At 41.7% G+C, this 24,488-nt stretch overlaps 1 protein-coding gene across 1 annotated transcript; it reads right to left on the bottom strand.

Moving 5' to 3' along the window:
- Positions 1-939: 939 nt before the first annotated feature.
- Positions 940-24,206, bottom strand: NUAK2 (NUAK family kinase 2). The gene is made up of 7 exons (XM_073666985.1): positions 23,892-24,206; positions 15,997-16,117; positions 9,887-10,038; positions 9,729-9,794; positions 5,838-5,957; positions 3,620-3,752; positions 940-3,435 (listed from the first exon to the last, which is right to left on the bottom strand). Exons 1-7 carry the CDS (start codon positions 24,039-24,041, stop codon positions 2,471-2,473), a joined length of 1,707 nt encoding a protein of 568 aa, XP_073523086.1. The 5' UTR covers positions 24,042-24,206; the 3' UTR covers positions 940-2,470.
- Between the last annotated feature and the right edge of the window lie 282 nt (positions 24,207-24,488).

Below are 24,488 nucleotides of genomic sequence, written 5' to 3'. Positions count from 1 at the left end.
TTTGTTTTTGCATTTCATTCTCTACCTATCCAGCTAAGTCAAGGGGCTTATAGCAAATGCCAAGTAGCAGCTTTCCATTATTGCCATCCCTATGTACATTTACCCATACTGACTCTACATTGTAGCAGCTTCCCCCAATGTAGTCATTGAGCACAGATCTTAAGTTGGATTTAATGAAAATACACACCCCTCAACCTTTTTTTGTCTTTCCTGTCCTTTGTAAGTGTAGTGTAAGGCTTAGTGCCCACAATGCAGAAATGAAGCAGAAATTTTCCTGAGCATGTCTGCATCTCCTTGGCAGAAAAATGCATGTGGTTTTTACATGCGTATTTGACATGCATTTTTCCAATGCATTGTATAGGCAAACAGGCATGCAGAAACACAAGAATTGGTCATGTCCGTATTTTTTCTGCGAGTAAAATCTGCGCAGAAGAAATACAGACCATGTGCACAGAACTTACAGGCAGAATGTTATAGGAAGTCATGGGATAAGGTATGCAATGTGTTTCTGGAGTGTTTACGCACTGCAAATACGCACCAAAACCGCATCGTGGGCACACAGCCTAACACTCTACGTTTGTCATCCAGTCATGGCTTTCATCAAGCCAGGTTTCCGTAATGCCGACACATCGTAATCTGTGGCTGATATAAGAGTCTCCAGTTTATTCATTTTGTTTGCAAGACTTCTTGCATTTGCAAGAAGACATTTAATACTATTCACACATTACTCCTACTTACCTCCCCCCTACTTTCCTTGTATGTCACAGCCCCCCCAAAATACTCATTGACCCCTACTGTCCTGTCTCACTGTCTACTCTATCCCCTTATTTGCACAACTACACGTAAAAGTGCTCCACTGAAACGCCTCAAACTATTTTTTATTTACATGATCATTTTTGATTTTAAATTCTTCTGTTACCAATGAAAAACAATACACAATAAGTTTTAACATTTGTTTTAATTTTGGTTTAAATTTGCTGAAAATATCTGGACCAAAATAAAGAAAAAAAAAAAGATTACAAAAAGACGACGCTTCTGAAATGCCCTCTCCTTACGTCATGCACTCGTCCACTATCTATTTGTTTTTTCTTTTCAGCATAAAACCTCATCCAGAAGATCCATTTTCCCACACTGATTTTTATAGGAGGATCGAAGCGCAGCTCAAAATGGAATTGAAATATTCCCTAAAAACATTATTTATAACTCTTAAATTGCACTCCAATCGTTCCCTTTTTCCATCTAAAAACACATAGGAGAATGTACCTTCTGAAAGCGATGTAAAAGGGGCTCAAGAACCATCATACCGCTCCGTTAATAAAAAGGGACCAGCCTGCTGAGCAATTCACTTTAATTCCACATGTACAAGTGAAATACACTGCTCGCCAGGCGAACCGGAACAACTGACAATTAAAAAATATTTTAATTTTTTTTGCCAGCATTAAGACTTTCATAAAAAAACAAAAAAAACAACACGACAATGCATAAAATAATGACACTGCCTGAAGATTCTTAAAAAAATTTGGCAAGCAAAAAAAAATAAAAAATAATCAGAAAGCAAATACAAAAATAAATATAATAACGTTAAGTTAAAAATTTGAGGGGAAAAATTTTGGGTTGAGTTTTGTTCCTGGCATGTTTATAGTTTTCTCACTAATTATGTTGTCGTTTAAAGTCTATTTTTCTCTATCCCTTAAAAAAAACAAAAAAAACTATACACGTCAAGTCTCAAGGTCACTTGGGGTGTGCACATCTTTATACGTGACTAAATATGTATATATAACACATGCACACATTCAGAATTTGCTCCATAGTACTGGCCAGCTGTGCAAATAAAATAGCTCATTCTGTAGAAGGCTCCGAGGACAAAACTTGGGGACTAAATATGGTATATTTTCCAATCTCTTTCAAGTTTTTAGCGCTATCAAGGTTATTTTTTATTGAAATTCTCAACCAGTGTATGATTTTTTTTTCATTTGATTTGTATTTGGATGTAGACTGGGGTAAACTGCAGCATTTTCAAGTAGAAAGACGTTTCAACCAGAGTATATAGAAGTCAATTCAAGTCTGGGTAACCACTACGGATTAATAACAGTTTTGTTGTACACAGCAGAATAAGGACATATAAGGTGTGCGCATGCACAATTAAATATGCAAGCAATTGCAGTATGTTGCTTGTATTGTAAGTGCACAATAAGGCAGCAGCTTGTAAAAGGATTAACCTGAATTATGCAGCACACCAAGTGCTCTTCCAGTGCAAACATTAGAGGATGCCACCATTGTTGCCGCATATACTTCGCTCTCTTTTTTTCTTTCATAAAATATTATATACTCTCTCATTCTACAATACCATCATTGTCATCACATTCTTAGATCACCACATGTAAGGCAACACCAAGAGTCTCATAAGGCTGCTTCGACTGCTGTGCTTTTCCCTCAGAAGACTCCTAGTAAGTATACACAGTACATAAGGTCAGCTGAGCTCTCGACCAATGAGCACCGCAGTTCTGTAAACCTGCATTGCTTCCTCTTCTGCCACTCCTAAAGACAGGCAGCTCTCTGCTACTCGTGCCCGATAGCATCCCATATCCCAGAGCCTGGGACCATCTTTTTCATTGTCCTCATTGGGGTTTAATTTCAGAAGATCTTCTGCAGAGACACTAGCCCTCATTGATCTATTTTTGCCCCGGTGACGGTCTCTGTACCGAATGGGAAAGTCCAATAATTCAAACGACTCGGTGGAAAGAATGCTTTCTTGGCTAACCGTAGACAGTACTTTGTCATGAGCTAGTGTGCCCACAGGTAACTTTTCATTCCCTAAAGCACAGTCAACAGCATCGAAAGACAACTCAGGAGCAGCTCCAGCAGAAGAGAACTTTCCATTGCGCTTCAGAATTCCTTTCCTAACCACATTAATAGCTGGCTCTTGAAGTTCATTTACACCCTTATTCAAATCTTCCATACTTGTTGGCTCAATAAATACAGGAGATGCGGGTGCATCATTCTCTTCCATCATTGAGCCTTCATTGTGTTCGGGAGAAGAGTAGTAGCCAGACTCCCTCTGCTGAGGCTTCTTTAAAATACCTTTTTTAGGTGCAGGTGGAACAGCAGGGGGCTTTTCCTGGGATTCCTGAGGTACTATTACCTGACTCATATTTTCTCGCTTGGATCGTTTCAGTGAACGTTGGCGGGTAATTGTTGCTCCTGGAAGATGCTGGCGTAAAAACGAGCGCATCTTAGAGCCATTATCCCACAAAGGACGTGAGGATTTGCGAAGCCATCCACCAACGATTGAAAATGGAGAGTCTTTGGTTGATTCTGGTTCACTAAGTGGTTGTTGATATCCCCAGTTCACCCACCAGTGAGAGGCAACATCAGCAAGCGTGGCCCTCCTTTCAGGATTAACCATTAGAAGCCATCGAATAAGTCCGCATGCATCTGCAAGCAGAAAGACAGGTTATTAGTGGGAAACAGGATGGTGTAAACAGCAGAGAAACACCTGAAATGTAAATATAACATTATTTGCTGATCACACCAACCAGCTTAGGAACCCATTGTATATATACAAACAAACTAAGTCTGGATGGGATTACTAAAGTAACAGAAAGCAGACATTGCTTACCAGAGGGGTGGCTTGGCTCTTTATAAGCACCACAGCTGATCTGAGTCACCAACTTCTTGTAATCCTGCCCATCAAAGGGCATGCAACCATGGACCAGGATGTAGAGCAGAACTCCTAGGGACCAGCTATCGACCTGAAAAATAGGCAAAATTGCAAATCATGAATAGGCAAAATAAATGCACCACTGATATTGTAATTCGGCAAAGAGGTCATCAGTAGAACCCGATTAATGACACATTTTCCTGGATTAAGTTAAAAGAAAAATTCTACAATTAAATTGAAGAATCTGTTATCAAGACATAATATGAACGTAACATGCAAGAGTAGAGCATGCAGATGAGCGAATTGATTTATAAGTAAAATTTGCTACAAATTTCCTGAAATTTTTCTGGATTAATTTTTTGGTGTTTACAAGCGCCTTCCCTCCCAGTTTACTGTTCTTTGCAGGCTGGAGAGACCCAAGAGCGGACTGAATTTTATTTTTAGCCAAATGAATCAACTCAAAACAAATGTGGGGAGATTTGTTCATCTCCAGTGGAGAACCTTCAAGAGGAATTATATAAGCTATTTATATCTGGCCCGTCTTCAGCTTGCATATTATTTTACAGTTCTGCTGGATGGAAGGAGTTTTACGGATTTATCATATTTTTGAAAATCAAAGTTGATCCACACCAGGGTGCACCACAAATGCTTAAAACAATACAAAAAAGTTCAATTCTACACAAGTTTAAGGGTATGTCCACACAGGAAATATTTGGTCATGAATTTCCTCAGCAAAACAGTGGTAATATCCACACACAACTGTGCGGACATTGTGATACATCTGTACCAGAAATGGCAGCAAAGGGTGTAATCTGCTGTGAAAATCCGTAGGATAGGATGAAATGCTACAATGTCAAATGAAATTCCATAAAATCTCATCCACAATGCTGATACTGGAATAGTCTAGATAGCCCAGATGGAAAACCACTGCATATGTGATCTGTGTGGACACACCCTAATGTGGAAATGAGATTATTAAAATCTCATCTACTTACATTACACTGTATTATGCTATTTATACATCTACTTTCAGTTATTTGGGTATTTTTCTTGTTCTTGGTTTCTCACTGTATTACGCAGCAGGATAACACTATTACGCAGAATGCAGGTATACAGTACAGCTGTAAGTAATATCTATCCTTTAGCAAAATCAGCCAGGGTTAGAGGTGCAGTTTTATGCATAATGGGTGTTGTTAAAAAGCACCATTTATGGCTTATACTGGAAAAGGGTTGAAAAAGATTCTCACAAACATTTGGTAGGAAATACTCTTAAATAGCAGTACTTAACACCCAAGTGAAAATGACACTAATGAACTAACCATTCAGTAGCAGATACTGTGTTCACATTTTATTCTGTGCTTTTTCCTGAATTTCTACCCTAATAAGCAAGTTTTTACCAATTCAAACTAATTCATTCAATCACATCCCTTTAACAATGGCGCTCACTATAGCAGCACTGTTGATTTGCAACACTATGGCCTTATATTCTAATCTGGAAAGAGGAGATCTGCTCCCCATTTGCTCTGTGGTTGCGCACAGATACTATGCCTTCCTTTTGGACTTGGGATACCCATACACAATAGATAACCGTTGATGAATGATTGTGTAGCCAGACGTTTCTCTCCCACAAGCTCCACACACATTCTTGTACTCTCTCTCAGAGCCGCTGCCAGACTCTTCTCGTTAAGAAAAAATATTAGCAGCCCATAATTAGACATGCTGGATCCTTCTCTCACTAAATATTATCTGTTGGGGGGGGGGGGGGGGGAGGCCCCCATACTAATGTCATCCTAGCCCACTCATATCGGCAGATGTTAGTCTAATGTGTATGGGGCCTTTGTACTAAAAGGTTAATTAACTTCCAAAGAAACTGAACATGAGCATATGTGATAGGGAAATTAAATTCTGAAGCACTGTACAGATTGTTGTCAATGTCCTTAATTCTCCATCACAAATTACAGACTACAGCCTAGTCTACAAAAGACCACCTCTTTGAGAAGACCACCACCTTTATCCAGACTAGATTCATTATGACAGATTTTCAGATTTCCATGTATTATGCACATTTGGCCATCATTTTGGAAAATGCCACCGTCCTAGTAAACTTAAATTTTGGGTGGTCTACACAGTTTCACTGTATTTGCACATCAAGGAAAAACAACAAATGTATTCTCACCTCTGGTCCTTTATATGGCCTGCCGTTGACAATTTCTGGAGATGCATACAGCGGGCTACCACAATAGGTCTGAAGAAAGCTGTCTGAATGGTAAATGTTGGAAAGGCCAAAATCTGCAATCTAAAAATGAAACTATGTATTAATTATTATAGTTAACTAATATTCAGCTGAAGCACAAACTTATGGCTTTAAATGAGTGAGCAAGAAAAGGTTAAATACGCGGTTGGACAGGCACATACAAGGAAGAGATGATCATGATCCTGTATGTAAATGAATGAGGAACATTCTTTCTCGCTCCCCTCCCTCCTGTGTTTGCATAGATATACTGGACTATTGCCAGCATGGAACATTCAAACAGCTCTCCTGCTGGAGGATAAAGTCCACAAACGGCAGAACACCAGCATTCAAAAGATGCTGTATACTGGCTAAAGGACAAGGCCATTTCTCTCACCCCATAACCGTAGGCAGAAAAAAACCAAAACACAAGTGTTGAGAAATACTGGATTACTCATTAAACTATTTTTTGAGGTTTGTATCCAGCATGTTGGCATTGCTAGATTTGTTCCAAAGTCCTGCACAAATACGAGCACACTTTTTTCAATATAAATAGAGGAGGTGAGGGTACCCCTGAAGAGCCCCTGTGACATTCGTGATGAAACATGGCCATCTGCTGGATGGACGAAATCAAGTGGAACCAACTGGCACCAAAAAAATTGCAGGGGGACAGTTCTTGTGCGAGACCTGGTCAGATGCCTGCATGACAGTTTCTGAATATAAAAGTCTTGCACGCCAAACCACAGAGGGATTTGGCGCCAAGGAAAAGAGCGGAGCAGACGCGGACCAGAGGCAGCGCTGAGGCCAGCGGGACAAGCCGCAGCAGAAAGCGTACGCCACCAAGGTGCTGGTCGTCGCCAGACTAGGTCTGGACAACACCCGGTGAGACCCAGAAACCACACTACGCCGGTCAAGGCCCAGAGTTCAGACAGTGCTGCTCAAGACCAGAACCTTCGCCCTACGTCAGTCAAGTCCTAGAGGCCAGACGACACCAGTCGAGAGTCGGGGCCCAGTCCTTTCCACTCCAAGCCTAGGAGACATCTGCCGATGGTTGAGCACCCAAGATCCGCGAGGAGACGACAACCAGAGAAGCACGCCTGCAGTTACTGAGGGACGGCATAAGTAAGCAGGGCCGTCACTTCCAGCAATAACGTACAGTACCAGGGTTGGTCTGGGTTAGGACAACAGGTGGGGTGGGGGCCGGTTGGTGTGCGGGAGGCTCAACGCGCCTTGATAGACTTTGTCAAAAGGAGTTGCGACCTAGCAGGAAAACCCAGTGACCACCGCTAGGGCCAGGTTTTCAGGAAGAACTAATGTGGTAGCTGCCATGAAAGGGCATACCACCCTTGTAAGGAGAACATTAGCATAATATTGAGAAACTTTCCCTGATATTATAATTGTATCGTTGTATGGTTCATTATTAATCTGCATTGTTTAATATCATCAATTGTCTCTTAACTACTGTAAATTCCCGCTGCATCTGAAAAGGATTAAAGCGTTCATTGACTGTTGCTGCGAGTTGCATTTGGTCACCTGCTTACATAAGTACTAGAAGCTATTGGTCAATACACCCGGTAGTGTTATACAAGTTATGGGCTGGGGAACCGTAAACTCTGTGCTGCAGATACAAATGACCTTGGTGTACTATCATAGTTCACCATGTTGGAGAGATAGAGAGACTAAAGGGGAATTCCCAGCTTAAAGCAAATTGCATTTTTTTTTCCCAGAGGCTTACATCAGAGTCAGCAATGTTTTGTTCCTCATTCCCCACAAGAGAAGTTATTACTTCAGCAATACAGTGGGTGCTTTAATCCAATAAAAGTCACTACCGGCTGGAGCAATCAAGAGACCATCAGTAGCTCGCTTTTGTCCATATGTAAGCAGTACCCGAGCTCACAGGTCACTGAGAAAGCAAGACATGCATTGTGGAAGTGCTCGAGACATTTGTAAATAGATATTGGCTGTTCTTTTAACACTTTATATTAAGTTGTGTGCCCTTTAACGAACATTTATTTATTTTTTTAATTATTTATACTTAAAAAGGGGTTGCCCGGTTAGAATAAAACTTTGCCCAGCTGGCAGGTTTATTATCAAAATTAACTCCATTGTATCTATGGCATCCATCTAAACGCAGATTGCCCCATGGTCTGCACAGAGAAAGGTAGAACGGTGACATCACCACTTCTTGTCTCTGCATGGATATACACAAAATTTTTCTTTTTAAGATATTCCATTCTCTGGGTAAAGTTTTAATTTCCGCAATTAAAAAAAAAAAAATAGAGTATTTTTGGGACTTATTGGGTGACTAAACTTTTAAGAATGATTGACATGTTATAGTAGCATGTCAGAAGTTTTGAACAGTAGAGTTCTGGGTCCCGAGAAAGTGTATGGGCATGATTCATCAAAGCTTTTACACCAGTATTGTGGTATAAAAAGCTTTGAAACGTATCATAATTTTAGAGTAACTTGAGACCATTTTCTCCACCATATTCACACAGCTCCAACAAACTGGGAGTAGCTGGGGCAGGAAGACAACCACTCAAATTCATGACGAGCAACAGTGTTCGTTATAGCATAATTCTAACTCCAGCAGGGACTGGAGTAGAATTTGTGGTAAGGCACACACAGAGGTGCAAGCCACTCATCCGCCACTCCCAATTCATGAAGAGACATCTCCTCATCAAGAACGACATGAACAAGCCCAGCCTTGATGAATTGGGGCCTATGAGTTCATATAAGGGTGCGCTTGAGCTTTAAGGATGAGCAGATTGCTTCCTACCCTTTGTTTCAGTGATCAATTGAAGTCTCAACGTTGTAGACCTCTGCAGTCAAAACATCCAACAATTTACGAATACATGCCAAAAGTTCACGAGAGTAGTTCCTCTCTAAGCATTAGTGGCTAGAACAATAGAATTTTAGCACTTGGTAGTGAACAGCAGCCTCTTCTGCTCTTTCCCAAATAGCACCACTGCAGACCTCTCTATGCTGTATAAAGAAATCGGTCATAATCAGGACTTATGATTCAATGCTGTGCTAAACTTGCTATGCAGGTGCACTGACTTTAGGGTAAGGCCAGACAGAGTAGCCAGGTCACAGCCATTGTGCAGCCGGCAATTGAGTTCTGCAGTTTAGTGATTGTTTAGAGAGCAATCACTTGATTTTGTAGTTAAACCGTTGATTCACTGGGAATTCTAATCAGCGGCAAGTTTTTGTGGGATAACGGACACTTTCTTACATAATCACGTGATTACCGTCACGAGGTAGTACTGACTGCTCTTACCTTAACTGGGGCTGTGTAGCAATTACCAACAGGTCACAGATGCTGCTATAACTGCAGCCCCTCATTCTAGGCATCATAGATGACACAGCAGTTAGACCACTACTGGTCAAACATTGATGGCATAGCTGCTCTACTGTATAGAAATGATATTGAGTAATTCTAAGGTCTGCAAGTCACAGGCATCTAAGAGGTTCTTAGAAGTGGACATATGCTAGCAAATTAGCGACCATGGGGGAGCAGACATTTTCTAAGGCAAGATGTCATCGCAATAGTCAGATTCTTTCCAGCCTAAATTTTCTACTTGTAAGATACAGTCATAGTAAATGGAGAGTAGATGGTAGTTCAGGCATGCTAGCCCTTCACAACACCATTAATACCACCTCCTATTCTGCTCTGTGAACATAGAAAATAATAAGTCAATAATTCAATTGTTTACTCAAAATGTGAGTGGCATGTAGGCTCAGGGGGTAGCAGCGCAACCTCGCAATACTGGGAGAACCAGTGAGTTTCGATTTCCACTACCGGCATGGTTACGGAGGTGCTCTAGGCAGGCTCACCTTCACATTTTTATTTTCATCCAAGAGAATGTTTTCTAGCTTGAGGTCCCGATGCACAATCCCATTCTGAAAGAAACAAACATACAGATTAGCATACCTGTGATCAGAAAAAGAAGCAACACAACATTTTTTATGTTTGACACAAGACTCATACATACCACATGACAGTACTGGACAGCAGATACAATTTGCCTGAAGAATCGCCTCGCTTCTTGTTCACCAAGTCGCTGCCGCTCGCTGATATAATCATACAGGTCACCTTGGCTAGCGTATTCCATTACAATGACTATTTTACTGCTGTTCTCAAACACTGTAGAAGAGAAGAATGTAAAACAGATGAATGTTATTAAAGGTCTATGAACTTGGACAAGAAATAAAAACTGTAGCCGTTAATACAACACTCAAAAGCAAAACCCTTAAATAAATTAAAAACTTAATGCATACAACATCTATCATAATTATTAAGCATTCAAGACAAGCTCGGACTGGCCCATCAGGGAAAAGGTGAATCCCCCGGTGGGCCCTCCTACATGGAGCAGTACATGTCACCATAAACTTAATACACAATTCGCAAAGGCAGCATCTCATCCATCTGAACATTCTATAAATTTGTGAATAAGGGTAATGAAGTATTTGCATGTAGCTGATCCCAAAGCTGGTGTCCCTGGTGGGCCCCTGGGTTTCCAGCCCAACACTGATTAAGGCTGTGTGCGAACTATGCATTTTTTAAGCATTTCCGCAGAGGAAATTCGGCTGCAGAAACGCTCAAAAAAAACGCATGGTAGAAGGCCTGCCATGTTCCCCAATGGTAACCCGTATGTGCTGTGCACATGCTGCGGAAATTTCCGCTGCGGATTATCATTGCGGAAAAATCCGCAACACTACCAATTATTTCGCGGAAGCGCGGCGTTATCGTCGCCATTGACTTGCATTGGACCGCATGTCATCCGCATCACTGGATCTGTACATGTGGAAGCCATGCGTTTCAATGTGCGGATGGTACCCGGGTTTGGAGATGAGGAGACTCTCCTCTGGACCCGGGTGCCATAGTACCTGTAAAAAAAAAAAAAAAGGATAAAATAAAACTGAAAAAATAATAACTGTAAAACTACCCAAATAGCCATGAATGGGCATCAGGCAGATGGTCAATGACAGTTATGGATTGGTTTGAACAAATCATCTTAGGCTATGTGCCCACGATGCAGAAATGCTGTGGATTTTTTCCTGAGCGTTTCTGCATCTCCCTGGCAGAAAAAAACACATGCGGATTGTACATGCGGTTTCCTGCCAGGGACATGCGGAAATGGAGCGTTATTCACTGACATTTCCGCATGCGGATTGACAGGCACTTTCCAAGCAATTAGCATCACTTGGAAAGTGCTTGTGACAACTAGGTCACACTATATAAATCCATGCAAACTGCATGGATTTATATAGTGTGACCCGAGAGAGTGGTTAAAAATAAAAAAATAAACGTATACTTACCCTCCGATGGCCCGCGCTGGCTTGCTTCGCTCGGTGCCGACAGCGGTGGATTGAAAGACCTGCCGACGTCAGCGTCACGTGACCGGTCACATGACTGACATCAGCGCAGGTCCTTCAATCCACCGCGAAGTGCCGGGAAGCAAGTAGGAGCGCAGCGCGGGCCGCCGGAAGGCAAGTATATTTATTTTTTATTTTATTCTTTTTTTACAGATTTTTTTTAATGGTACCTGGGTGTGGATGAGACTCCTCTCCTCTACACCCGGGTACCATCCGCACATTAGAATGCGCCAATTACGCAAGTACAGATGCAGTCTTGCTGAATTGGTGCGTTCTAATGCAAGTCAATGGCGGCAAAAACGCAGCATTTCCGCAAAATAATTGGTGATGATAATCCGCAGCGGAAATTTCCGCAGCATGTGCACTGCACATGCGGATCATCATTGGGGAACATTGCTGCCCTTCTACCCTGCGTTTTTAATGCGTTTCCACAGCTGCAAAAACGCTGCAGAAACTCATTAAAAATGCATCGTGGGCACACAGCCTTACTGGTATTAAATCTATGAACATCTTTATCCAGATTGTGCTATAGATATCCATCTCCGCAAGAAGTGAGGATGAATTCTCTGACCCTTAGTGTATTATAAGACTGGTCGTGATTGAAATCGTACATCTAGTAAAGGCACGGTATATAGGAGCACTCAGACCCCACCAAATATACTAAGAGGATGAAGTAAACAATGCTGCAGGCAGAAAAGGAGGGTGGAGCAGATACACGTGAGCGTCTATGAAGAACCAAAAGTTCAGGGTGTGATTTCTCCTGATTTCCCAATAACAAGTTTGGAGAAAGCACAGACAGAGGTGGATCTAATTGCCATGGGAGTGTGGTCACATGTAACGATTCTTAATGCAAATTAAGTGACATAATGTGATAATCACAGACACCTAAACACACAATAAGATTTACAATATGGCTTAAAAGTAGATTTTAGATCTCTAGTGAAAGGCCCACTCCACCTAATATATATATATATATATATATTCAGAATGTTCCAATACCACAAATATCCACCCTTAAAATAATAAGTTTCCCATCTAGCTTTAGCTAGTAATTCTACAGTAAGTGACAAGTTTCACCTTTCAGGTATCTAAAAACTAATACTTAACCCTTTCATGTCATCTTCTGACGTGCGTTTAGCTTCTGGATGTGTACAGTAAGCCAACTCTAAACTCTATGTGATAAAAGCATATGGCTCTGACCTGAGTGCAATCATCAAAGGCAAGGTCACACATGTAGCTAAAGAAACCAACTCCCTACCAAACTGAAAACAAGGCCTTGATCAGACGTCCATTTTTCATGGACGAGTTCTATCCATGGTTTTCACGGATTGGACAACTACCCATTATAGTCTATGGAGCGGTTCACATGTCTGTTTTTCTGCAGGCCATGTATGCACAAAACAAACAAAACCAAACCATGTCTGATTTGGCTTCACATCACGGATCAAAATTACCAGTACAAATCTAGTGATTTTCAAGAATCCAGACAGCATTAGTGATAAATATTTAAAAAAGGATAGGAGCTTTCTAATTTATTTATATGTGAAAATCACTGATGAAACACTCATGATAAAAACTGACACACTGACGAAACTTGGATGAGAAAACACTGATGGCACTTTTTTTGCGTACATGATAAAGCACTGATGTCTGAATGACCCCTTAAAGAATTGGAGGAAGGCAAAAGCAGGAAAATCAAATCACTTGTGTTTACCTCATAAACATTTCCCTTTCAGCAGAAGGCAGGCTGCCACTTTGGTTTGTAGCTCAGAATACTTCTGCTTAGAAGGGATGTGACCAAGACTAGAGATGCATATGCCCTAACACATGTAAGGAGTCAGGGGTGTGTCAGGTGTAATAGACAGTCTCTCTGGATCTGGCTGTAGAAGGTCACTGCGCTTGGCATTGCAGACACCTTCTTAATCATTTTTCCTTTAAGACCCAGTGCAACCTCCCTAATGCTGCTAATTGACCCTTGCATGGGAGTTATAAACTCAGTTTGCTCCAGGGAATCACCAGTGATAGTTCTATGTAACTTTGTGCATGCTTGGAGCATTAGCTGTTGGCTGGCTTCTTCTCTGGTGCCCTTGGAGGACAGTTGGCATTACTCCTCTGGTGTCTGCTCAAGCTAAGTTATACCCTTTAATGGTCTAGCTTGTTGTCTTTAGTTTGTAGTGGGGCCTGACCAGTGCTCACCCATCCCCCTCCCTATCTAGGGCCAAGCTCTAGGGACATTCAGGGTTTAGGGTCCTGCTTGGCGATAGTTGTGGAACCTATATAGGGACGGTAGGGTAGGCAGGGTGCTATTAGATCTACCTAGGGGTCTCCACTCCCCCTTTCCCTAGTGTTTGGGCTTCCTCTCCCTCTTCCCTTCGTGTTGCACTTAGTCTTTCCCACACCTTGTGTGACATAAGAAAACACTACAAAACATTAAAATCTGCAGCTTACAACTAATTATGGAAAAAGTATGTGATTCATATCTGCAATGTAGGTCAGTGCCTCCTGCATGCAGTATAAGGATCTATGGGCTCCTTACAATACATCAAGAGCTTTTAGGAGGAAATGACCGAAAATGACAGCAGGTCCATTTACAGTAAAGTGGCAGCCTCCTGCGTAATTGTGCCAGGTGGCTGGCCTGCTTTATGTCTTTACAGCAGTATTATCTCCCTGGACTGATAAGCAGCTGTCCTGTGCTCTTTCGATCCTGTGCACTTTCGCTCTGAGCACGGCACAGCAACAGAAACCTCACTATAGGTTTCACTGTGCTCGAGTACATTTCATATTTATGATATTTCTCTTATCAAAAGAAACAGATCTATGTAAAAAAGTTCATCGAGATCCACCAGATAAAACATACCCCTTTACAGCCTGTGACGTATTAGTACGCACAGGCTGTAATCCCTCGGTTCAGTGAGGGCTCCGGCGCTGAGCCCTCACTGAACCGGGCACATGTCAGCTGATTATTACAGCTGACATGTGCCCACAACAGCCGCAGGTGGAATCGCAATCTACCCACGGCTGTTAACATGTTAAATGCCGCTGTCAATCTCTGACAGCGGCATTTAGCAGCGCCGTGCCGGAAGCGCGTCACTTACCCCGCCCATCGGTGACCCCGTCACGTGATCGCGGGTCACCGATAGGTGGTCATGACAACCCTGGGTCTGCAGCAGACTCCAGTGGCTGTCATGAGCTGGTCGCTATGAGCGCCACCTAGTGGTCGGCGCTCATAGCACAGAACCATTACTGCTACATACAGGTGACCTGAATGTAGCAGAGGTGATCAGACAAGTGCTGCTTCTAGTCTCCTATGGAGACTAAAGAAGCAAGCAAAAAAAAAAAAAAAAAAAAAATGTTTTTAATAATATAAAAGTTTAAATCACCCCCCTTTCACCGTACTCAAAATAAAATAAAAAAAACCCCTACATACATATATTTGGTATCACCACGTTCAGAATCGCCCGATCCATCAATATAAAAAAAAGAATTAATCCGATCGGTAAACAGCGTAAAGAGAAAAAAAATCTTAAAGCCAGAATTACGTTTTTTTGGTCACCGCAACATTGCAATAAAATGCAATAACGGGCGATCAAAACATCGGATCTACCCCAAAATGGTATCAATAAAAACTTCAGCTCGGTGCGCAAAAAATAAGCCCTCACCCGGCCCCAGATCCCGAAAAATGGAGACGCTACGGGTCTTAGAAAATGGCGCTTTTTTTTTTTTTTTTTTTTTTTTTTAAACCAAACTTTGGATTTTTTTTCCACCACTTAAATAAAAAAGAACCTATACATGTTTGGTGTCTACGAACTCGCAATGACCTGGAGAATAATAATGGCAGGTCAGTTTTAGCATTCAGTGAACGTGGTAAAAAAAAAAAGAAAAAAAACATTGTGGTATTGCACTTTTTTTGCAATTTCACCTTACTTGGAATTTTTTCCCCCGTTCCCGTTTTCCCGTACACGATATGGTAAAATTAGTAATGGCGCTGAAAAGTACAACTCATCCCGCAAAAAATAAGCCCTCACACGGCCATATTGTCCAAAAAATAAAAACCGTTATGGCTCTGGGAACAAGGGGAGCAAAAAACGAAAGTGCAAAAGAGGAAAATCCCAGGGTTGCGAAAGGGTTAAACTACAATGGGGAATAAATAACAAGCTTAGAGGCATTGTGTAAAGTACCAGTATTGATGCACAAAACTCACAAATGTGAAATAAGTTATTTTCACTTTCTAGACTGTAGAGAAGACTAAAAGTCCCATTTACATGCTAAAAGAGTCCCTATGAGTAATCTCTCTGCTGTTTGCCTGCAGGTCATCAGTCTGTCTAGTACAGTCATCTGTAGCCTTTACTTTGCTTCCCAAGACAGACAATCTTCTCAGTAAATGCTAGGAATAGATGATGCAGCGCACCTGTACAGGCCTGCCCTGTACCCTGCAGCTAGCCAGCCTGTGCCAGCATGCCACTCTGTGTGGGTGGGTATGTTTTTTGGTAATTTTATATAAATATGAAGCATGTGAAAGCTCCTTACTCATACTATTATTTATGTGTTACCTTATGTGCTCCATTAGTGTTAATTACACAGTCTTTTTATTGTGAAGCCGCTGGACTTACAGACCGTCATTATCACTGCTACAATTGATGTGCTCACGTGGCCTTTATTAATCAGCCTGTATACAGCTGGCAGATTTATGGATGGGTACTCTGAACACATGCCTAGTTCTTCTTACCTTCATATATAGAAATGATATGAGGGTGACACAAGGAACTCATAATTTCGGTCTCTCTTCGAATGTGTAGCATATCCTGTTCATCTTTTATGCGGTCCTTCCGGATTGATTTGATAGCCACCTGGTAACACAATGAGAAGGAAGAATTAAAGAATGATACCGAAGTACACAGCTTAGATCAAAGCAGATTAACAATGATGATTATTGCCAGCTTATCGTTTGCCTGCAAAACGTCAATTTATTCATGTATATACAGTGCTGCCCCCTTGGAGGTTCACAATGTTCCCTACTTCATATACATACAGGCACATGGCCTCTTTTCAAAGGAATCCAATTTAAGGGTCAGCTATTGGGTTGTATTCACATTTATGGACTTAGAGGGTCTGTTGGGTTCTGTTGAGATATTCTTTGCCTTAGAAGTTGTGGATGGTCACCATTTTCATGACATGGGGCCCATTTAAAAGACTGGGAATCTATGCTTTCCAGTAGGACCTGTCTACTGAAGAAGCTGGCGAATGTGGGACTCCCCTCCTCATTTCTTATAATGACCCAAAACTGCATATGACAGTTGTCCTGTTGGGGCAACCCATTAGGTTTTTGAAGGAAACAAGAGTAACTAACCCTAAGGAAGGGGAGAACAAATTATTTATGCAAATATAATCCTAATCACAATAAACGCAGCTTCCGCTCAATATGCATTTGTGGCGCAATTTTTATTTTTTTTTCACCTGCGGACTTTCCTTATAGATTTTAGTCTACGGGTAAAGACTGCTAGCGGACCCGCAAGAGTAACTGACATGCTGCGTGTAGAGACGAATAGAGGACAAGGGTTTTCTAGAAATCCCATTCACTATGCCGTAACATCTGACGGTAGCAGGTTTAATGCTGCATAACACGCAGCTTCAAACCCACAAAAGAATGCACACAGCGCCTGACAGACCCCATTGACTATTATGGGGCTGGACCCTATAGTTTCTGTCATGGCGTCAGCCCAGCATTTATGATGGAATTTGTAATAATGCCAAACACAACCATACACGCACACGTCTCAAGGAGAAAGGAGAACAATACATTGAGTCCAATTCCATAGCCAACATGACAAAACATTTTGGGAGCAGCAAAACGTTAAGGCAATCAGCTGTGATCCCGTGCTGTAATGTCTGTATACTCTTTTGCTTCCTCCCCTGCCCAGGAGCTGTGGTATGATCAGACCATGTTCCTGTACGGTCAGACACAGCCATTACACAGTACACAGCAGGGGCACATTTATAAGATTATCTCAGCACAGGAACATTTTATTTAAGCACATCCAATTGTGGAAGCTATTATCATTCCAAAATCTATTGGTTAAAATGAACGTTCGGTTAAAGCCTTCTTCAGGTGTATGAGTAAAATGAACTTAACCCATCTTATAAAACGCTTACAAAAAAATTGGCGGAGAATTGAGAGAGGGGACACACATGAAGGGGAGGTAACTTTTTAATATATAATTTAAAATATAAATTTATAAAGTGAAAACGCATTGTGTATACTAGCTTTTATTGCTTCATACCTTCCAACATAAAATCTTATTTTTTTATTGCTTGGATCAAGCCATTCACCTTGAACTTCTTTGTTGGCAAAGACAGCGCCATTTCTAAGTTTCTGGTTTGGCTTTCACATCATGGGGAATTCGATCAAGCAGATCATCCCCACTCCATCAGGACAGCGACAGTCACTTGCATTTTTTACCTCTCATTGCACAACCTTATCAGGCGAGCAAATTTCTTTCTACTCACCTATTCATTTGACTACACACTCACTACACTTAGATAGCGCCACGTCTTTTCTCCGACGTGTTCATTGTTTTCTGAATGGCCACAAAAAAAAAAAAAAAATTTAAAGTAGCACTCCAGCAATTTATTTTTTTGCTCTTTGTTTCTATCACCTGCCAGGTTTAACAGAACCTGATCTTCACAGTTCTCCATAGTACAGGCCATGCCCCTGGAAGGAGAGACTGTGGCGGGCTGCCAAAAAAGGAGCTTTACCCTTTTCAGCACAAAAGATAATGTTTATTGAGAAGCATGAAGCATAAAACTCTTCAATCAAACATCACATGAACGGAGGGCAGTGTATACGTGTATTAGCTTGAAATGTACACCCTGCATCTGTCTCGGCTTTACGTAGGAAGCAGAGATATGCTCCTGAGGCTAACACAGGTTATTCAGAAACAAAACTGAGTCATTTTAATATTTTATGTGCGCACACAGCCTGCAGAATATTACAGCTGTCAGGAACAGCACGTTCACTTTTGGGCGAGATGCTCTGCAGCGCAAATCTTTAAAGTTTCCTCCTTCCTCTGGAATTCATAGGCTGGGAGGGGGCATACCTCATATATAAAGAAAAACAGAACAAAGGAAAACAAAAGAAACTCCAAATCAATTGTAGGAGCAGGAATGCGGAAGTAACCCAGTGCACAGACAGACAGAGGATGTGTGTCACATATGGGGGGTGGAAGGAGATTTTGACCCCAAGTGTTCCTATTCCCAAGGCAACTGTTATCTCAGGGGGCTTGGAGCAAGTAAGGGCTGTGACAACATTTGGTAAAGACATGCTTTTTTTGTTGTTTCAGGTGGGCGTCCGTTTGCTGGGTGCAGCAGTGGAAAATGTGTTGCATCACTCGTAGGATTCAATTACAGGCTTTGTGTATGTCTGATCCTTACTCTATTCAAGTACCATCTGAACTGAGTGTTACAAGCTAGGCTGCCTATGGGCTACACACACACAAAGATCTCATAATGTACCCTAAAAATTGCCCAATAGGGAGATGGAGATAGATGCCCCTAGGCTGAAGAGCACCCATCTGATGGCAGATTATGAATCAATGACCAGTATGTCCAACATATCAATAACTATGGTTTCAGCTCCATAGATAATGAACAGATCTTTTTAAAAAAAATGATTAGGCTTTTGGCTGCTCACTAAGCAAACAGCCCATATAGATGTGCACACAACAGAGCCTTGGTGATCAGTGCTCAGACACTGAATGTTAATGTCAGGTAGATAGATGACACATGACATTCAGTTATACAGTATGACCTCTATACAAAACAAGCCATGTAATTATTAAAAATAAACAAGAAAGCAGGTAATATAAGCATGACAAGCCTGTTAGGTGATAGTCATGGGTATATATATTGCACTCAAACACAAATATTGTTCTTTAGCTTTCCGGAAACAGGAACTATTTTAGAGGAGACTGCGCATCCTGGTTTCTGGCCTTATCCATACACAGAAACAGATCGTTATACATTGGTGGACTGACAGCTGTTACATTGGAAAATTCTCTATATAATGATGATACCTTGTTAATGGGTGCTAATCACAGTGCATTAATAAAAACTCATAAAATTGATAGAACATAATTATAAAGGCTTCTTGTGATTATAGTGATATCACGCATAGTAGTCACACTAAGCGATGGTTATCAGTCTGAGGTTGCCAACGTGTGAGACAGGTTTTGTTTTATTATGGTCATCCACAAACAAAAGGATCTATACACAGGCCCCTATTTCCAATCTATGGATAAATACATAGGGCTCGTGCACACAACCAATCTTCTCATACGAGTACCCATGATATTCTATGGGGCTGCGCACATGTCCGATTTTTTCCTGGGACCAAGTGGTAATCAGAAAAAAATCAGAGACATGTCCAATTTTGATATCAAAAAAATATTGACAATACAAGTCTATGGGTCCATGAAAAAAAGTCATACCGTGCTTGGATGACATCAGAGTGTGGCCGTATTTTAAACTGACTGACAGAATGGAGAAACTTTTTTTTGCTCTCCAAATTCCAAAAAAACTGGTGCTGCTCTGATCAAAGTGTGATCAGCCTAATCAAACCGTTTTTCTCGGACGTGGAGACACCGATCATGTGAACCTACCCAGAAGCCCAGTTCACAGAACGTATAAATGAAAAAAAAAAAGTCATCTGATTTTCATCCAGAAAACGTAGCAATTTTTTTTTACATTCGTTTTTATACAGTAGCAGTTATTAAAAATGTACAAGTCCATTTACTTTTATCCATGTCAAAGACTTACAACGAGTTCATAAAAATGGGATGCAAGACAGTGGCTGTTTGGAATTCGACTTTCTTTTGTACAGCTATCGACTTAAATAGGCCAGTATCATCTAACATATGGAAAAAACTAGTAGATGTCATGATTTTTTTCATGTGTAGATTGGGCTCATAAAAAAAAAAAAAACTTTACCTAAGGGGTCCTATTCAGAAACCCTCTTCGGGATTGATGGAGAAATAAATATTATATATAATATGTCTGTAAGACATTAATAACTCATGTCTTAAAGACCGCTTGCCTAATCTTTTTATGGAATATACACTGATGATGTTTTTAACAATTATGGAATAAACATTGATTTTATCGATTCACATGAGCTGGATCCCCTACCGCTATTGAATAAATATCACCTGGCATGTTCCTGCTATTCTAACACCCACGCAATCCCCAGACTTTAGATAGCTGCTGGAAAAACGATGGGTCTGGCTACAGCCATCTTCTCCGACTCTCCCATACAGAGTTGAACTTAGCTGATCGAATGCTCCTGTGTTCTCTACGAGAGCCGCTGCCAGACTAATCTGACGGTGGATTATCGCTTAGCGAACAAAAGGATCAGCAGTCCGAAATCAGACATGCCAGATCCTTCTGTCCCCCAACATCTTTAGGGGGCAATCAGAAAGTCTCCATACACAGACTGTCACCTGAACCCATCAATACAGACAGGATCGGCCGAAGTTAGTCCAATGTGTATGGGGGGGGCCTTAAATCAATGGTAGTGAAGAAATGAATTTAGCCATGTGCACCACTGCACTCTGCTATCTTTGTCAGTGTTGTACTCTATTGGATGGCATGGTGTATATCTGACCAGCTGCTCCATTCAACTCTTTTTTGCCAAGGTTTAATTAGGGAGAAATAGGGAATGCAAAACATTGTGACAGTATGTGGGGGTAGAATTCTGTCATCTGGAACACCGCTTTTATCCTTAGTAGAGTAATGACATTGTAAAAAGACGACCTCAAAGGAAAAACAAAACACCACAAGATGTTCCTTCCTGTGTGTGCCAAACGTATTATAATGGTGCACGCTAAGAATTGAGGCGCTAAACCCCATTGAAGTCAATGGAGCAGACTGTGATAACAGAAGTAGCTTATGGACAGGTGTGGTGCAATTTTTTTTTATTTTAAGGAAGAAAGCAGCCATGTTTTTCTAATCTTTGACAACCCTTTAAGAATTAGTCACACGAAACAATTAGACAAGCACCAGCACATAAATAAAACTGACAACAACTGGGCAAAAATAGACTTCACCTCATTTGCAGTTTATGGGAAGTTTGTCTTCATGTATAAACTGGAAAGCTTATGAGAAATAAAAAAAACTTGGAATTTCCAGAGCGGCACCTGTTGGCAATGATGCTAAAAAAAAAATCCTGAATTTGTGAGCTCATTCACCACTGAAAAGTCAACAGTAGTAAAAGAGAAATAACCCCAAAGAAAAACAGGAATCCCGAAACTCGAGGGCTATTTTTAACAAGTCGTCTGCACCCACGCTCTGCACAGCTCACTTGCTTTGAGTTGGCCGGTTCCCAGAAGTGCAATGTGTCATTGTGTTGATAGAATGGACACAACTGCATGGGGGAATTTCAGACGAAGGATCATGAGACAGATAGGGGGCAGATGACAAAGGAGGTTCTGTATACAAAGGATATCCCTAAACATGATGAGATCACCCCTTGTACTTAGTAGAAGGACATCCAATCAGGAGAAAAATTATCCACAAAAGGTAGCCATCAGCACAGTCTTATAAGCACTATTCTTTCCCCCTGTTCTGGCATCAGGGCTATAAAGCCACCTGTGCGCATATATAATACGGTGATATGGAGAAGGGGTTAAGAGCAGAGCGTGTGACTGTAGGCCAGGACACAGCCTGGAATTTGCTCCATAAAAGAGACTGAGCCTTTATCCACAGATTAGCGGCTAGTGCAAATGTTTGCAAGCCAATCAGCTATTGTGCGTAACCGTGCAACAACAAAGAGTGTGCGAAGAGGAATGCCATCCCCGAATCCACCATCACCAGGCACTAGAGTGGTTACACATACTATCAACTTACCAAAGCCATGGCACCACACAACATGTATTCTGCCATAAGGTCTCTGTAGTGGGAGAGTCCTGACCACACATCAGTACAGCAAGGGACAAGCACACATTCAGCTCGCTATTTCAATTTCACAACCTATTCTGCCTGTACTTTCCCCATTCAAGTCAATAACAGAGTTCTGTTCCCATGTTTACTAATAAGTATAAAAAGCAATAAATAAAAACTACAAAGAAATATGGAGACTATAGAAATGCCCACTCTATACAAGAATGCTGTGCCAAGAGTACCTGGCACAGCAGTACATACAAGGGTCACATAGGACACCAGTAAATTACTGTAACCTTAACTAATCATTAGTTCTAGTCATAAGGAAGTAAGACTTCAAAAATCTCATTTACTAAGCGGATATGTCTGCCAACAAGTCCCAAGGGCAAGACGCATGGCAATGCCAAGTAGGGCTGTAATGTCTGAGGAACACAAACAAAACAGACCTACAAACAAGCGTCTGCAATTGTTGATCTGCAAAAGCAAAGGAGGCTAGTCTGGGCAGGAAGCAAATATTCATGTATCACACAAATAACAATCCACTGAAATATCATTACCAGAATCCAACACTGAGCGGGCAGGATGGCAGAAGACACCCCCTACAGACCACCGATAACTGCTGGGCAATTTAGTGGGGTGGGGGTTGTATCCTCATAGTAATGTAGGTTGAATAAAGAACTAGGTCCATCAAGTTCAACCTTCCTCCCCCAATTTTACATTTTGTCTACTTTAACTGTAACCCACATTGTTATTTGTCCACTTAGTAATATTTTATGCAAGTCAGCTGCAGTTACATATAACACATGCTGCTCTCTGTTCTTTTAATAGCAAGTGATAAGACTGGATCGCCAAGTTCTGGCCACATGGACATGTCTGTAAGTGGAGCCATGTAAACAGATCCTTTTAGTGTCTCTTCACACAGTGCCTTGTTTTTTTGCAGCATTTTTTTCCCGCATGAAAAGCGCAGCATTGGAAAGAAATGCTTTTTTTTTTTTTTTTAAATGTATTCAACTGAATGAGTAAAAAAAAATAAAAACAAAAACAAAACAGCGAATGAGACTTTAGAAAGCTCATTTATTTTGCGGCTACTATAAAATGCTGCACAAGCCCTTAGCCTATCTACATATGTGTTTTGGACATTGTTTTACTAGGAACAGAAGATGAATTAATGTCAAAAAGGATCCGTGTATCACTGATGCAAACAGAAGCAGAGGGGCTCTATTGAGTAGTATGGGGGGTCTATTGCCTTCCATTTTTTTTTTTTTTTTTTTTTTAAATGGAAGAAGTTATGAATGATGCAGTTTTCCCCAGTCTAAAAATGGGTCCTCACCTTGTTTGCATCCAAGATCATACAGATCCATTTTTGACAGCAATTCCATTTAGCTGGTCTTTTAATGAACAAATTGGAAATCAAAACGCAGGTGTGAACATTGCTTGTGATCAGCAGTAAGTAGTCTCTACATTAGTTTACAAAAATAGTAAAAAAAAAAAAAAACAACACATGCAGTGTGTACAATATACAGAAACGCCATGCGATGAGCAGAGAAGCCCCTGGGCACAGGCGGTGAGGGTGGGCATACACTAGGCACGTGCCTGCACACAACACTGGCAGCTCGTGTTCCCCAGCCCGGCGCTGCACACAACCCCCGCACTCACACCCGAGCGTATAGTATATGCAGGGCTCGGTCTCACCTCCTTCCCCTGCTTGTCCCGGGCTCTCTTCACCGTGCCGTACGTGCCTTTCCCCAGAGTCTCCAGGAACTCATAGCGGTGCTTCAGGTTGTGCTTATGAAGATGTCTCTTGACGGCCTGGCGGCGCAGCCCGGCTTCCCTCAGCTCCATCCCGGGAGCGGAGAGTGCAGTGTACCAGGACGTTACTACACCGGGCACCGTACAGCAGAATACCGTATAACAGGACGCGATAACACCGGGCGACACAGCGCACCTCCTGCCTCCACACAACACTAAACACTAGGTAATGCACAGCGGCACGCTCTGCTAGCCCTAACCTCCTCCACGCCCACTTGATGCTGATTGGCTGGGCTGGTCACCTACGGCTTCGCCGCCTTCCTCCTCCACCACTGATTGGTTGTTCGTCCAGATGTAGTAAGCGCCTACACCTTTTACGGGAAAAGCAGCAGCAGGTGAGCACAGAGGAGAAGCCGTGAGGCGGCCGTGTCCTGTGCAGCATGGAGCCAACAGCGCCAGTCCCATGTTAGGCTAGGTTCACACGTTCAGTATTTTCATCAGTATTTGCAAGGAGTGGAACAATCAGAGGAAAAGTATAAT

The sequence above is a fragment of the Phyllobates terribilis genome, unplaced genomic scaffold, assembly GCF_046119375.1.
Source record: "Phyllobates terribilis strain yellow unplaced genomic scaffold, ASM4611937v1 Scaffold_2__4_contigs__length_985480577, whole genome shotgun sequence".
Lineage (NCBI taxonomy): Eukaryota > Metazoa > Chordata > Amphibia > Anura > Dendrobatidae > Phyllobates > Phyllobates terribilis.
The sequence above is the reverse complement of the archived record's forward strand: the minus strand, read 5'-3'. Positions and strand labels throughout refer to the sequence as shown.